This window comes from Panthera onca, chromosome D4 (genome assembly GCF_046562875.1).
Source record: "Panthera onca isolate mPanOnc1 chromosome D4, mPanOnc1 haplotype 2, whole genome shotgun sequence".
NCBI lineage: Eukaryota > Metazoa > Chordata > Mammalia > Carnivora > Felidae > Panthera > Panthera onca.
In genome coordinates, this window is record NC_138351.1 from 66,829,395 (window position 1) to 66,845,693 (window position 16,299).

A 16,299-nucleotide genomic window follows, 5' to 3' on the forward strand; every position below is an offset into this window, starting at 1 on the left:
GCTCAGCAGAAGCACAGAGTTGGGTGTTTGCGCGGAGCGAGCAAGTTCCCTGGCAGGAACTGGTTCCCTTTGGGATTTTGGCTGGGGGATGGGCGGGGGAGATGGCGCTGGCGCCTTTGTTCCCCGCCAAGCTGAGCTCTGCCGTCCGGGGGCTCAGCAGCTCTCCCTCCCTTTGTCCTCCAGCCTTCCCGCTTTCCGAGCAGAGCTGTTAACTTATCACCTCCCAGACGCTAAGTCGCGCTTGCTGTCGGAACACAGTCTGTCCGGCCCCTCCGCTTTTGCCAGCCAGACTCGGGGGCTCTGCTTGGCCGGCGAGCCGCCCCTCCGCCCCGGCTCCCTCCCGCCAGTCCGTGGAGCGCGCACCGCCTCGCCGCCCTTCCTACCCTCTTCCGTGGGCCTCTCGTCTGCGCTTGACTCCGGAGACTCCCTTCTGCTAATCCTCTGGCGGTTTTCTGGGTTCTTTAGGCAGGTGTAGGTGGAATCTAAGTGATCGGCAGGACGCGCTGTGAGCCCCGCGTCCTCCTACGCCGCCATCTTCCCGCTAAATTCCCAATTAATAGACTCTTAACTCTAGAGGACTGATGGTTACCAAAGGTGAGGTGGTGGGGGATGGGTTAAACCGGTGATGGGGATTGAGGATCACTTGCTGTGATGAGCACTGGGTGTTGTATGTAAGTAGTGAATCACCAAATTGTAACCTGAAACTAATATTACACTGCATGTTAACTAAGTGGAATTCAATTTTTAAAAAAATTAAAGATTAAAAGAATAAAAACAAACAGCCTTCTTGAAGTAGTCAACAGCATTCAGAAAATGAACGGGGGTAGTCAACATTTGTAAAAAAGAATAGCACTAGGTAAGTTTCCCTTTTAGTGAGTTCAAGATAAGGGAAGGACAAAGTCATAATCACTAGAGGTTAACTAAAATTCATATGGAAAATTCAATCTCATTGACTTGAAGAAACAAAGGACAGAGTTCAGGAAGACCATAGCAGTTAAAAATGTTAAAAAAAAAAAAAAAACACACCACAAACAACAACAACAACAACACAGAAAAGAGACAGCTAGAGAATAGGAGTCCAGGTTTCTGTATAAGCTCTGCCTAAATACTGGATGATCCCTAACTACACATAAGCAGATCTAAGAGTAAAATATGTGAGCAGAGATTTTAGTGGCTATCCACCTCAGATGAGTTTGAAATTTGAGTCCTGCCAAAATACTTTCTGCTAAAACAAAGCACCAATTCTTGTGGCAAATTCAATGTCCAAGAACAGGCACAGATAGTTTTACTCCAACAGGCTTTTCTGGAACTTTTCTAGTCTTCCCATCAAGAGGGAGAGTCTTGGGGTGCCTGGGTGGCTCAGTCAGTTGAGCATCCAACTTTGACTCAGGTCATAAACTCATGGTTGTTGAGTTCAACCCCCACATCAGGCTAGCTGCTATCAGCCCAGAGCCTGCTTTGGATCCTCTGTGCCCTTCTCTCTGCCCCTGCCCTGCCCATGCTCTCTCTCTCAAAAATAAATAAACATTAAAAAAAAAAAAAAGAGGTAGAGCCTTTTTCATTTTTATGTATCCCCACAACACTGAGTGAACATATTTGGCATCAAACTTTAGCAAAGATCCTGGCACATATTTGAATCTTAAAATATGAATAGAATTGTGCTCTTCTAATTAAGACCTACACAATCCTGGAGTGCTGGAAGAAGAGAAGTGTAGATGGAATTAAAACAATAAAACCTGGAAGTACACAGTGGGGTCAAGGGCCAGAAAGTTGTTACAGTGTAAGTGACAGTTGGGAAGCAAAGGCAGGAGTGTGTTGGATACTCCTTGAGGCTGTGCATCCTTTTTCCTCATAGGGAATTAAATGAAGGAAATAAAATCCCAGTCCTCCAGCTTTGTCATTCCTTCAAAAAGCCAAAAAAGTGAAAAGTTGCTGAGACTCCAACAACAAAAAAAACCTGTTTCATTTCCACTTCTTGTATGTTTTTCCTATTTGTCAGTTAAAGATATAATGAAATTCATTAAAATTGCCTAATATGGGGAAATGCATACACTATATATTGTTAATTATAAAAAAAAAACCCAGTAAGTCAAGAAATGTAATATGTTCTTATGCATGTAAACACAGTATATGAATAGATGTCAAAATTTTAGTATTTATTCTATAATTATGATTGACTTTCATTTTTCCCTTTGGATACTCCAGAACCTCTCAAATTTCTATACTATGTATTATCTGTATAGTCAGGGAAGTAATAATTCAGAGAAGAAAAATTACTATTTAAAAAGTATAATTAGTTCTTGAAACATCATCCCTAATGTAACTAAAAGTTACTACCTTCTATACTATTTAAATATTCAACTTTAAATCACTTCTGACATTACAAAGTCTCTTAGAAGAAAACAAAGGAGGATTTAAATTGGTTACCAGAACCACTGGTGAGGGTCTGGAAATAAACATTTAAGGCTCAGAAGTAGAAAAGTATTTATGTGACATAGTACTTTACCATTGCATAAAAATTTATAATATGATGTTCTGTTGAGCAGAAAGCTTTGTTCTTCCCTCTCCCTCATCACTACTAATAGTTGTGTGTGATTGTGGAATACTCAACTGTAGGTTTTAGTTGACTTTTAGCTCTAAAAAGAAAACTAAGCAGTCAATTCACTGAGGAGAAGCAGCAAACTGTCACAAGAAGTTAATGAAACACTGATGAAAAAACAAAGGAGAATGTTTTCCTTGTTTTGAAAACTGAAATTCCAATTAGCCATGCTATCTACTGTAGATAGAGAAGATGAGAATCCTACATTGAAGATTTAATAGGGAACATTAGGACAAAAATGAGAGAAGTATTTCCAGAAAGGAAAAGGTGAATGGGAACTCGGAATTAAGAAGTTATTTTATTTTATCCATTCTGATACCCTATGCCTTTTGGTTGGCGCATTTAGTCCATTTACATTCAGTGTTATTATAGAAAGATATGGGTTTAGAGTCATTGTGATGTCCGTAGGTTTCATGCTTGTAGCGATGTCTCTGGTACTTTGTCTCACAGGATCCCCCTTAGGATCTCTTGTAGGGCTGGTTTCGTGGTGACAAATTCCTTCAGTTTTTGTTTGTTTGGGAAGACCTTTATCTCTCCTTCTATACTAAATGACAGACTTGCTAGATAAAGGATTCTCGGCTGCATATTTTTTCTGTTCATCACATTGAAGATCTCCTGCCATTCCTTTCTGGCCTGCCAAGTTTCAGTAGAGAGATCGGTCACAAGCCTTATAGGTCTCCCTTTATATGTTAGAGCACGTTTATCTCTAGCTGCTTTCAGAATTTTCTCTTTATCCTTGTATTTTGCCAGTTTCACTATGATATGTCATGCAGAGGATCGATTCAAGTGACGTCTGAAGGGAGTTCTCTGTGTCTCTTGGATTTCAATGCCTTTTTCCTTCCCCAGATCAGAGAAGTTCTCAGCTATTATTTCTTCAAGTACACCTTCAGCACCTTTCCCTCTCTCTTCCTCCTCTGGAATACCAATTATGTGTAGATTATTTCTCTTTAGTGCATCACTTAGTTCTCTAATTTTCCCCTCATACTCCTGGATTTTTTTATCTCTCTTTTTCTCAGCTTCTTCTTTTTCCATAATTTTATCTTCTAGTTCACCTATTCTCTCCTCTGCCTCTTCAATCCGAGCCGTAGTTGTCTCCATTTTATTTTGCAGCTCATTGATAGCATTTTTTAGCTCCTCCTGGCTGTTCCTTAGTCCCTTGATCTCTGTAGCAAGAGATTCTCTGCTGTCCTTTATACTGTTTTCAAGCCCAGCGATTAATTTTATGACTATTATTCTAAATTCACTTCTGTTATATTGTTTAAATCGTTTTTGATCAGTTTGTTAGCTGTTGTTATTTCCTGGACTTTTTTTGAGGGGAATTATTCAGTTTTGTCATTTTGGATAGTCCCTGGAGTGGTGCAGGACTGCGGGGCACTTCCCCTGTGCTGTCTTGAATAACTTGCATTGGTGGGTGGGGCCGCAGTCAGACCTGATGTCTGCCCCCAGCCCACTGCTGGGGCCACAGTCAGACTGGTGTGTGCCTTCTCCTCCCCTCTCCTAGGGGCGGGATTCATTGTGGGGTGGCGTGGCCGTCTGGGCTACTTGCACACTGCCAGGCTTATGGTGCTGGGGATCTGGCGTATTAGCTGGGGTGGATCGGCAAGGTGCACAGGGGCGGGAGGGGCAGGCTCAGCTCGCTTTTCCTTCCGTGATCCACTTCGGGATCAGAAGCGGTGCCCTGCGGCACCAGGAGGGAGTCAGACCCGCCAGAGGGATGGATCCACAGAACCATAGCTTTGGGTGTTTGTGCGGTGCAAGCAAGTTCCCTGGCAGGAACTGGTTCCCTTTGGGATTTTGGCTGGGGGATGGGCAAGGGAGATGGCGCTGGAGAGCGCCTTTGTTCCCAGCCAAGCTGAGCTCTGTGGTCCGGGGATCAACAACTCTCCCTCCCATTGTCCTCCAGCCCTCCCGTTCTCCGTTCTCTGAGCAGAGCTGTTAGCTTATGACCTTCCAGATATCAAGTCCCGCTTGCTGTCGGAACACATTCCGTCTGGCCCCTCCGCTTTTGCAAGCCAAACTCGGGGGCTCTGCTTGGCCGGTGGGCCGCCCCTCCACCCCAGCTCCCTCTCGCCAGTCCGTGGAGTGCTCACTGCCTCGCCGCCCTTCCTACCCTCTTCCGTGGGCCTCTGGTCTGCGCTTGGCTCCGGAGACTCCATTCTGCTAGTCTTCTGGCGGTTTTCTGGGTTATTTAGGCAGGTGTAGGTGGAATCTAAGTGATCAGCAGGATGCGCGGTGAGCCCAGTGTCCTCCTATGCCGCCATCTTCCCAGGATCCCCTCAATCAAGAAGTTATTTTATTTTAAAAGTGCTGAATAAGACAATGCAAAAATTAAGGAATTATTGGGTGAAGAAAATACCATGGATATACATGAACATCATTGCAAATAAATCACTTTCCCTTATCATGGAAAATGAATACCAGCCTAAATTACCAGATTAAATTAACATGTGTTATGCATTCAATCTATGCCAGTGATGTTCAGGTATGTTACACTAATCCTCAAAACAACTCTAAGAATAGGTTACATAACCCCATTTTAAATGACACATAATGCTGTGAGATAATGTTTTGCACAAGGTTTATACAGCCAAGATGCCAAAGAGCCAAGACTGAAGTTTAGGTCTTCCAAGCCAAGTGCTTTCCAACAGACATAGTACATCGCTTTATCAGTGTTTAAGGCAACAGAGTAAGAACTGGGACACAGTAGGCTTCCAGAGACAGAGAGCTATGCACTGTAATATGGCCCTAGAAATGGTCAGGGCATGAAAAGGATGAGCTGGGTCAATGATCCCAGCAGTGAGCCTGGTTCACTGAAGATCCCAGCAACAAAGAAGTGTTCTTTGTTTCTACACAGATATGTGAAACAAAACCCAGGATAATTCTCAACACCATATAAGAAAATGAAAAGAAGCTTTGCTGTAAGTAGAGGACTACTGCTCATTATTAGCAATTGTGGGGTTGCTATTTATTCAGATATGCACCAGAGATCTAGCACCAGGGATGTCTGGTATCATGAAGAATATGTTGTTTCATAAACAGGAAGGGAAATTAGCTGAAGCAGACCATAGGATGCAACACATAGTGGATTTGATTTCTTTCTGAGGGGAGGGAGGCACAGCCTGTTTCAAGAAGCTCCTTAGGTTAAAATCAGGAAGTCACGGTGAGTACAAGTGCTTTACAAACTTCTACTCTTTTCTCTTGGTGAACTTGGATTGAAAGGTGAATGCTTCATGATCCAAGTCCTCAAGCAGAGTTTGCTTTCCTTCTGTAGGTGATCTCCAAAGATGAGCATCAATCTAAAGACAGACCTTTAGAGCAAGATGGACAGAAACAGCCAGGCAAGAAACAAACTTCACTTCTTTTTGGTAGAAATAAAGAAGCCAAGGTAACAGTAATCACTAATATCCCCCACACTCCTCACACTGACTCTATTTTCTGCCTTACCTTTTATTGTCTGATATACTTGGGTGCTTCATAAGGTACATCCTATCCATACTGCCCACCTGGACCACTCTAACTGGTGAAGTCTAGAATCCTATTCCAAAAATTGGAACTGTTCAGTGTGTCTGCTCAGAGTGCATATATTTGTGAAATGATTGCTTGAAATAAAACATTAAATGGCTTAAGTCAGTCTGTGTAATCAAACAATAGAAAATCTCTCTCCAATATCCATTAACTGTTCTTACCCTTTCTTGGGTTTTAATGAAAACTGAGGACAGAATTCTGTAAACCCTTGCCACTGTTTCCTTAAAAGGAAAAGTTAAAAATGCTTTTGATTTTTTTATTACGTTTTTAATTCCACTGTAGTTAACATACAGTGTTCTATTAGCTTCAGGTATACAATATAGTCAGTCAACAGATCTATACACTATTCAGTGTTCATCATGATAAAGGTACTCTTTTATCCACATCACCTATTTCACGCATCCTCTACCTACCTCCCTTCTGATAACCATCAGTTTGTTCTCTATAGTTAAGGTCTGTTTCTTGGTTTTTCTATTTCCCTGTGCTCATTTGTTTTATTTCTTATATTCCACATGAGACCATAAAGTGTTTGTCTTTCTCTGACTTCTTTCACTTAGCATTATGCTCTCCAGCTCTATCCATGCTACTGCAAATGGCAAGATTTCATTCTTTTTTATAGCTGAGTAATATTCCATTGTGTATCTATATATCTTTATACATTCATCTATCAGTGGACACTTGGGCTGCTTCCATAATTTAGCTATTGTAAACCATGCTGCAATAAATATAGGAGTGCATATATCCATTTGAATTCGTGTTTTGTATTTTGGAGGGTAAATACCCAGTAGTGTGATTTCTGGATTGTAGGGTAGTTCCATTTTTAATTTTTTGAGGAACCTCATACTGTTTTCCAGAGTGGCTAGAACTGCCCACCTACAGTGCATGAGGGTTCATTTTTCTCCACATCCTTGCCGTCACTTATCATTTCTTGTGTTTTTGACTTTAGCCATTCTGAGTGGTGTGAGGTAGTATCTCATTGTAGTTTTGATTTGCATTTCCCTCATGATGAGTAATGTTGAGAATCTTTTCATGTGTCTGTTGGCCATCTAGATGTCTTCTTTGGAGAAATGTCTGTTCATGGCTTCTGCTCATTTTTTTATTGGATCATTTGTTTTTTGGGGTATTGAGTTGTATCAGTTATTTATATATTTTGGATACTAATCCTTCATCAGATATGCAATTGGCAAATATTTTCTCCCACACTGTAGGCTGCCTTTAATCTTGATTGTTTCCTTCGCTGGGCAGAAGCTTTCTATTTTGCTGTAGTTTATTTTTGCTTTTATTTCCCTTGCCTCAGGAGACATATCTAGAAAAATGTTATTACAGTCGATGACAGAGAAATTACTGCCTGTGCTCTCTTCCAGAATTTTTATGGTTTCCTGTATCACATTTAAATCTTTAATCAATTTTGAGGTTATTTCCACGTATAGCGTAAAAAAGTGGTCCAATTTCATTCTTCTGCATGTAGCCGACCAGTTTTCCCAACACCATTTGTTGAAGAGACTGTCTTTTTCCCACTGCATATTCTTTCCCCCTTTGTCAAAGATCAATTCGCCATATAAATGCAGATTTCTGGGTTTTCTATTCTGTTCCACTGATCTATTTTTGTGCCAATACCATACTGTTTTGATGACTAGAACTTTGTAGTATAACCTTAAGTCTGGAACTGTGATGCTTCCAGTTTTGTTTTTCAACATTGGTTTGATTATTCAGGGTCTTTTGTGATTCCATACAAATTTTAAGGTTGTTTATTCCAGTTCTGTGAATAATGCTGTTGGTATTTTTATAGGGATTGCCTTAAATCTGTCGATTGCTTTGGGAAGCATGCACATTTTAACAATATTTGTTCTTCCAACCCATGAGCATTGAATGTCTTTCCATTTCTTTGTGCCATCCTTAATTTCTTTCATCAGTGTTTTAGTTTTCAGAGTAGAGGTCTCTCACCTCTTTGGTTAAGTTCTTCCTAAGTACTTTATTTTTTTCGGTGCAATTGTAAATGGGATTGTTTTATTAATTTCTCTTTTTGGTGCTTCATTATTAGTGTATAGAAATGCAACAGGGGAGACTGGGTGGCTCAGTTAAGTGTCCAACTCTTGATTTTGGCTTAGGTTATGATCTCAGAGTCCATGAGACTGAGCCTCGTGTCAGGATCTGCACTGGCAGCATGGAGCCTTCTTGGGATTCTCTCCCTTCCCCTCTCTCTCTGCCCCTACCCTGCTCATGCTCTCTATCAAAATAAACAATTTTTTTTAATGCAACAGATTTCTGTACATTGATTTTGTATCCTCTGACTTTACTGAATTCACTTTTCAGTTCTAGTAGTTGTTCATGTAGTCTTTTAGGGTTTTCTGTATATAGTATTATGTCATCTGCAAAGAGTGAAAGTTTTACTTTTTCTTTACCAATTTGGATGCCTTTTATTTTTGGTTGTCTAATTGCTGTAGTGAGGACTTCCAGTACTATGTCGAATAAATGTGGAGAGAGTGGACAACCTTCTTGTTCCTGACCTTAGGGGAAAAGCTCTCTTTTCCCCATTGAGAATGATGCTAGATTTGGTTTTTCATATAAGGCCTTTATTAAGTTAAGGGATTTTCCCTCTAAACCTACTTTGTTGAGGGTATTTATCATGAATGGTGGTACTGTGTCAAATGCTTTTTCTGTGTCTATTGAAATGATCATATGGTTTTTATCCTTTCTAATATTTATGGGATATAAAGCATTGATTGTTTTGTGAATATTGAAACACCCTTGCATCCTGGGAATAAATTCCACTTGATGGCAGTGAATGATTTTTTTAATGTATTGCTGGATTTCTTTTGCTAGTATATTGTTGAGGATTTTTAAATACTTCTGATTTTTACAGTCATAAAATATATATTCTTCATGTTTTGAAAATTTGGAGAATGAGGAAAAATTTAGAAAAATTAAGAAAAATTAAGAATATTAATAATGTTTCCAAATACTGCATTTCAGAGAAAACTAATATTTTGCTGTGGCTGCTTTTTCAGCCACACGTATACAAAATGTGATCACTTATATGGTTATGAAATTTCCTATTATAATGTAACATTACACCATGAGCATTTTTCTTTCCCTTTGCTGTTCTCCAAGAGTTGGTTGTACAACACATGAAGGTATGTCATCTTACGACTACAGAATGATCCACAATCAACAAAAACCAGACTTCCAGCAACCTAAAAGAAAAACTTGCTGCAACTGTTCAAATTCTAACCAAACTGGAATCATGAAAGGACATGAAATGTCATTTATTTCTCCTACTCTATTCTACTGGGTGGATCATTCAGAAGAAAAAAAAAAAGTTAAATAATAATAATAGTGCCAGTACAAATCTTTGACTACTTTTACAAATATACTCCAGAGTTTTACCATTCTGAATTATGTGGCCCAATGATTTGATAGAGATGATCTTTATTATCTTAATTATGTATCTTCTCATATCTATATCTAAGGGATTTACTGAGAATGAGTATTGTATGTTATCAAATGCTTTTTTGGCATCTTGTTAGATGACAGTATGTTTTGGTTTTTTGCCTTCTGCTTTAGGTGTTTTATTGATAGATTTTCAATTATTAATTTGGAATTTCATTAACTCATGAAATAAATTATATCACTTTAGTATAGGGTTTGGATGTGCTTTATTTACTATTATTATATATATGCATAAGTAATATTGATCCAGAGTTTTGTTCTATCCTTGAAGGAACAGGCTATTTTAGTTTGATAAAATGTTTTTGTAAAATGTTCCATATATTTTTTCATATTGAAACATGTCATATAGCACAGAAATTGTTTCTTAAAAGCTTAAAATAACTGTCATAAGCATTCTGCATCCAGCTTCCATTTTGAAAAACAAGTTCTCACAATGGGATCTCTATTACCTACCACAGTACATAAGGCAGAGTTTGAGTTGTATAGATAAATAAATGAAGCATTCTATGAGAGATGTTAAGTATAGAATGCTGTGACAATACATAAAAGGAGTATCCTCCTCACAAAAAGAGATGAGATTGGTTTCCTAGAAAAGGTGATGTCTAAGTTAGGAGGTTCCCTTCTAGCTTAAGAAAACATGTACAAATGCATAAGGAAGAAAGAGTGTAGTATTATGGGGAGACTGAAAGAAATAGAATGGCCATTGCAGAGCATGTGGGGTATCAGTAGTACCTCCATAATTTCTATATTAGAGGAATCAAGGGGTAACAATATGATTGGAGGAAGAGCTGGAGGACTTTTCTTAAAGTTGTGTTGCATAGCACACACATTGTTTTACAAAGATTATATTTTCCTAGTAAAATGTTTTTTTGTGGGGTTGCTGATGAAAATCAGGAAGAAACAAACCCTCCCTTGATACCATATTTGAAGAGGAAATGGAAAAAGTGAAAGCAAAGGTAAATGAAGAAGTTCAGATAGGCCTACCTGATGGGTTGATTTGATGTTCCTGGTAACGTTATTTTTTCTGTTCTCTCTTGTTTTGACCTAAATTCTAAGAAATGCTCCCCCCACCGGATTCTGGGACTATTTTTGAAAAGAGAGAAAGCTTCCTTCATCTTTGTATATATATGTAAATATACACCTAATATTATTATATTACATAGAATAAATATGATTATATCATATACATGCAATGTTGGAACTACCCGCTGTTCTAGGTACCTAACAGATTTTAATCAAGTCAAATTGAAGAACAACTTGACAAATAATTATTTCTTTTTTTCCAGTTTATTATGAGCTATCTCATAGTAAAAATGAATAGTTTACTAAAATTAATAGTTTACTGAACTTATATTCAGGTTAAATGATATGGTGCTAGATCTACATAATCTTTTAAATAGAGACCTGTTTCATCAGAAAACAGCTTTAATTTAAAATTTTCTATTAACAAAGACATCCCTATATATCTACATTTAAAAGTATTTTGTCCTAAATTTTATTTGGCACTTCCCAGTAAAACTCTTGGAGTATTAGTAGCCTTGACAATGCTGCTGTGTAGTCCTCAGATGTTCTGGATTTCTCAAAGCCTTACTACCATCCATCATCAATAAAATTTATACCATGTCCCTCATCTTTTGCTTCCTAGGAGTGTTTCAAGAAACAAATACAATACTGGAAGTGAAGGTGTACTAAAGATCAACATTAAAAATTTAAATTTCCCTGAGTCTTGTCCTTTTCTAAATGTGACATGGACACATGAGGATGGGGAATGATTCAACCGTGACCAAATTCTTTCTGGTGGGACTTTCCAAATACCCAGAGCTCCAGCTTTTTCTGTTCGTGCTCTGCCTCATCATGTATGTGATAATTCTGCTGGGAAATAGCCTCCTCATTGTCATCAGCACATTTGATTCTCGCCTCCACACCCCCATGTACTTCTTCCTTGGGAACCTCTCATTCTTGGACATCTGCTACACATCATCATCCATTCCCCCAATGCTTGTCATATTTAAGTCTGAGAGAAAATCTATCTCCTTCATTGGCTGTGCTCTGCAGATGGTTGTCTCCCTTGGGTTGGGCTCCACTGAGTGTATCCTCCTGGCTGTGATGGCCTATGATAGGTATGTGGCCATCTGCAACCCACTGAGGTACCCCATCATCATGAACAGGGTGCTTTATGTGCACATGGCTGCTTGGTCCTGGATCATAGGCTGCCTAAACTCCTTAGTGCAAACAGTCCTGACAATGGTATTGCCTTTCTGTGGGAATAATGTCATTGATCATATTACCTGTGAGATCCTGGCTCTTCTTAAACTCATATGTTCAGATATCACCATCAATGTGCTTATCATGACAGTGGCAAATATTGTTTTACTGGTGATTCCTCTGCTGTTAATTCTCATTTCCTACGTTTTTATCCTCTCTTCCATCCTGAGAATTCTGCTGAAGAGAGAAAGAAAGCTTTTTCTACCTGTTCTGCCCACCTGACTGTGGTTATCTTCTTCCATGGTTCAGCCCTTTTTATGTACATGAAGCCCAAGTCAAAGGACACAAACACTTCTGATGAGATCATTGGACTGTCTTATGGAGTGGTAACCCCGATGTTGAATCCCATCATCTACAGCATGAAGGATAAAGAAGTGAAAGAAGCCATGAAGAAAGTCCTAAGCAGACACCTGAATTTATTGAAATCATGAAAGGCCCTAAGGCATGTGATATCCTAAGTGGAGAACTGGATCTTGTGTTTATATTCAAAGATGAAACTGCAAAACCTACTATCATGACAGCTTGTATGTTTGCAAAGCCAAATTTGGGACTCATTCTTTTCAACATAAAATGCTTATGTAAGTATTCTAAATAGTGCCTTATCTGCTGGGTTTCCAGCTATAAGCAGGTCTGCTAATTGCTCCCATGAAGTTCATGATGCTGTTCATCAAGATGAATCAATATCTCAACCTCAATCTCTCTCAATTTCTCTTTCCCTCTCTCCCTCTCCTCCTTTCTCTTTTCTCACTTCCCCTCACCTCTCTCCTCCATATATTTCCCTTCTCCTCCTTCTTCTCTTCTTTCTCAGTGTCTTTGAAGTGGACATCTGTTGCTTTTGTTATGCAACATCCCTGCATAATACCTCTACACAATTTGCAGATCTGCACAATATGTAGAAAAATTATGAATATTTTTCTCTTGAGAAACCAACAGTCCCCCACTCTCAGTCCATGTTTTACAGGGTGGGCCTGTCCCAACCCTCTGAAAATTAGGGCAAGCATGGAAACAGGACTTGCCAAAAATTAATTAATTTTTTAAAAAGTTTACTCCTTTAGTCATAGTGCTTGCTGTAGTTTAGCAAGTGACCTGAATCAGACTAATCAGATACCATCTAAGAGTGCTGCCCCAGTGTCAGAAAAAAAATTATTCTTTCTGTAATGATCTCTCAGTGGGTAGAATGTAAACCCAGAGCTCCTGCTGGTCATCCTTGTCAATATGTGGGAGAGACTGAGAAAGCAGAGCTGACAAAGAGAATGTCCCTGACGATGCCATTCTAACTCCTGAAATCAATGATGGCGAAAATTAGACTCATCTCTGTACAGTTTGTTTATACGAATCAGATTAGTATTTTATCCAAAACGAATTTTAGTTAGATTTTACCACATACAACCACATATATCCTAATTATTATATCTTCTTGCCTCACATCTCCCTCCATCTAGTTATGGAGGACACAATCAAACTCAGAAGCAGAGAATGGAATGGTGGTTACCAGGGGCTGGAAGGAGAGGAAAATAGGGAGTTATTAGTCAAAGGGTGCAAAGTTTCAGTCATACAAGTTGAATAAGTCCTAGAGACGTACTGTACAACATAGTACCAACAGTTAACAATACTTTAAGTTACTGTATACTTTAAATTTTTCTAAGAGCATACTTACATTACGTGTTCTTATTGCAAAATAATAATAATCATAAATAAGAGGGTGGGAAGAAACTCTTGGAGGTGGTGGATAGGTTTGTGGCACAGACTGTGATAGTTTTATGAGTATATACTCATATCCAAACTTATCAAGTTTTATATGTTAATTATGTACAGCTGTTTCAATGTGCAAACTAATTGAAACCCAGAGGGGAAAAGGATTTTACTTTAAATAATAAAGAGTACATATTAAAGTTTTAATAAAGGTAAAACTAATCAGTGGTATTAAAATATTAGAAAGGTAGCTATTTGGGGGAAATTGAGACAGGGAAAGACTGGAAGAGGCATTAGAGAAGTCTTCTAAGGTTATTCTAATGTTCTATATATTTTTTTAATTTATTTAAATTAAAGTTAGTTTACATACAGTGCAGTATTAGTTTGAGGAGTAGAACCCAGTGATTCATCACTTACATATAACACCCAGTGCTCATCCCAACAAGTACCCTCCTTAATGCCCATCACGTATTTAGCTTATCCCCCACCCACCTCCTCTCCAGCAACCCTCTATTTGTTCTCTGTATTTAAGAGTCTCTTATGGCTTGCTTCCCTCTCTTATTTTATCTTATTTTTCCTTCCTTTCCCCTAAGTTCATCTGTTTTGTTTCTTAAATTCCACATATGAGTGAAATCATATGATATTTGTCTTTCTCTGAATGACTTATTTCACTTAGCATAATACACTCTAGTTCCATCCACATTGTTACAAATGGCAAGATTTCATACACATCTTGATAGGAGTTTAGATTACACAGGTGTATACATTTGTCAAAACTGAGTACATTTTACTTGTGCATTTATATAAATTTTAAATTTAAAAACTTCACTTAAATATTTAATTCTAGTTAACAATAAACTCTCATTAATGATATGCATACTAAGGGAGAAGTATATTGAAGTCTACAAAGTTCTTTGAAATGCATTAAAAAATAAGACAGATTAGAGACTATAGAGAAGGATGGATCATAGATATGATAAGCAAGTATAATAAAATCTTAATGCTAGTATTTAGTCAGTGGATAAATAAGCATTCATTTTAAAATTCTTTCAATCCTCCTTTATGCTTAAAAATTTTCATAATAAAAAGTTGGAAAATTTTTACATGAAACTTATCAGGAGTATAGCTCTTGAACAAACGAAACAATGCAGACTCTTATTAAGCCAAGGATAAAGAATAAATCAAATGTGATGTCCTTATAAATTACTTTAAATTTCATTTAATAAAAAGTAATACTATTTCAAAAGGCAAAACTTGTCAGCAGGTTATTTACAACTCCTACAAGAAAGAAATTTAAAATAAATTTTAATGGTCCCATTAAACTTAATTTTCTATATGATCTGTAGTCAGAGTTTTAACTGTTATTCCTGGGGAATGGGTACAAGGAAAGGACAGGGAAGAAATATATCAGAAATTTATAAAAATCAGAATCAAAGATAATAAGAAAAAAAGAAAACAGCAAACATCTTTGGCAGGGATGTTTTGTCTGCATGATTCTTTCTCCTGTTTTTAGCTATTTCTGAGGGACTACTGGCTCACCAGGGCATGTCAGATTGTAAAGACCTTTAAAAAAGGAACTGGGTTCTACCCAATTATTATTTATTTATTCTTTTATTCAATAATTCAATTAAGTATTCTTTAATTCCTTCCTCCATACCCTTAAGTTCATGAAAAGGTTTTTGAAATGCCATTCCTCTATTTCAAAGTTTCTCAGTCTTGACGTTATTAATATTTTGAGCTGTATAATTCCCCATTGTGGGAAGCTGTCCTGTACAATATAGGATGTTTAGTAGTATCCCTTGTCTCTACACTAGATGCTAGTAGTACTGCCCTCTCTGCTCCCAACCTTCTCAAATGTGACAACCAATGTCTCCAGATTCTACCACAAGTCCCAAAGGAGCAAAATCACCACAGTTGCTTTTGCTATACATCTCTGCTATACATCCACATGAAAAATTGCCTCAAATTTGTAACACTACTAAACAAGTAAATTCTTAAAAAAAAAAAAAAAAAAAAAAACAAGTTGTATAAACATTCATATTTCCCAGAGCCATCTCTTATCTGAAATTTTAATAAATATTAAGATGTTCAACTTCAACTCAATCTAAGCTATAAGCTGGCTGAAAAATGAAGTTTTCTTTTCCTATGCTACTGATATTTTCACACCAGATGTGGGAGGAATAGTGACTATAAAAGTCAGAAGTTAAAAGTTACAGACATCATAATAGTAGTTGCATTTTAATAAAGATACAATTGAGTATACACGCTAAAATCAAAAGACTGTTTTTAAAACGGAATGAGACTTTGGTCAATATAATGAAGGCTATTGGTATTAGTGATGAAAGGATTATTAAATACGAATTTTATGCCTCTGATCCAAAGTTTTAAATTTCAAAGCATTATTTTTTCTTTGGAGTATTCCATACAGTATAGAGTATATCTCAAATTGTAACACATATAACAAGTATATTTAATCTATATTTAAGAAATCTATAATAATTTTTTAAATAAGGCAAATAACTTTGTAAAATCAATACTTGATGAATGTATATACAGTTCTATTTAAGGAAATCCTAAGGGTAAATTAGTGCCCAATGAGGAACCATGGATGTTAGTCAAGAATGGCATGATGCCATTTCTATGAGAATATTTATTGTTATTTAAAAATAATGAAAAACAGATTTCTCTTAATGAAATGTGTATTTCATCAATGAGAATAAAGACCCAAAGAAATGGAATGATATCTTCAAACTGTTCATGGAAAATAA

At 37.6% G+C, this 16,299-nt stretch overlaps 2 protein-coding genes across 4 annotated transcripts in view; one reads left to right on the plus strand and one right to left on the minus strand.

Annotated features, from left to right (window-relative positions):
• Positions 1–16,299, minus strand: part of LOC132663126 (olfactory receptor 13C9) — a 205,549-nt gene that overhangs the window by 151,491 nt on the left and 37,759 nt on the right. The window lies entirely within an intron of this gene.
• LOC132675250 (olfactory receptor 13D1) lies at positions 11,301–12,270 on the plus strand. Its single transcript, XM_060627662.3, is given in 2 exon segments — positions 11,301–12,005; positions 12,008–12,270. Coding segments are annotated over 2 exon segments (939 nt in total). The 5' UTR covers positions 11,301–11,329.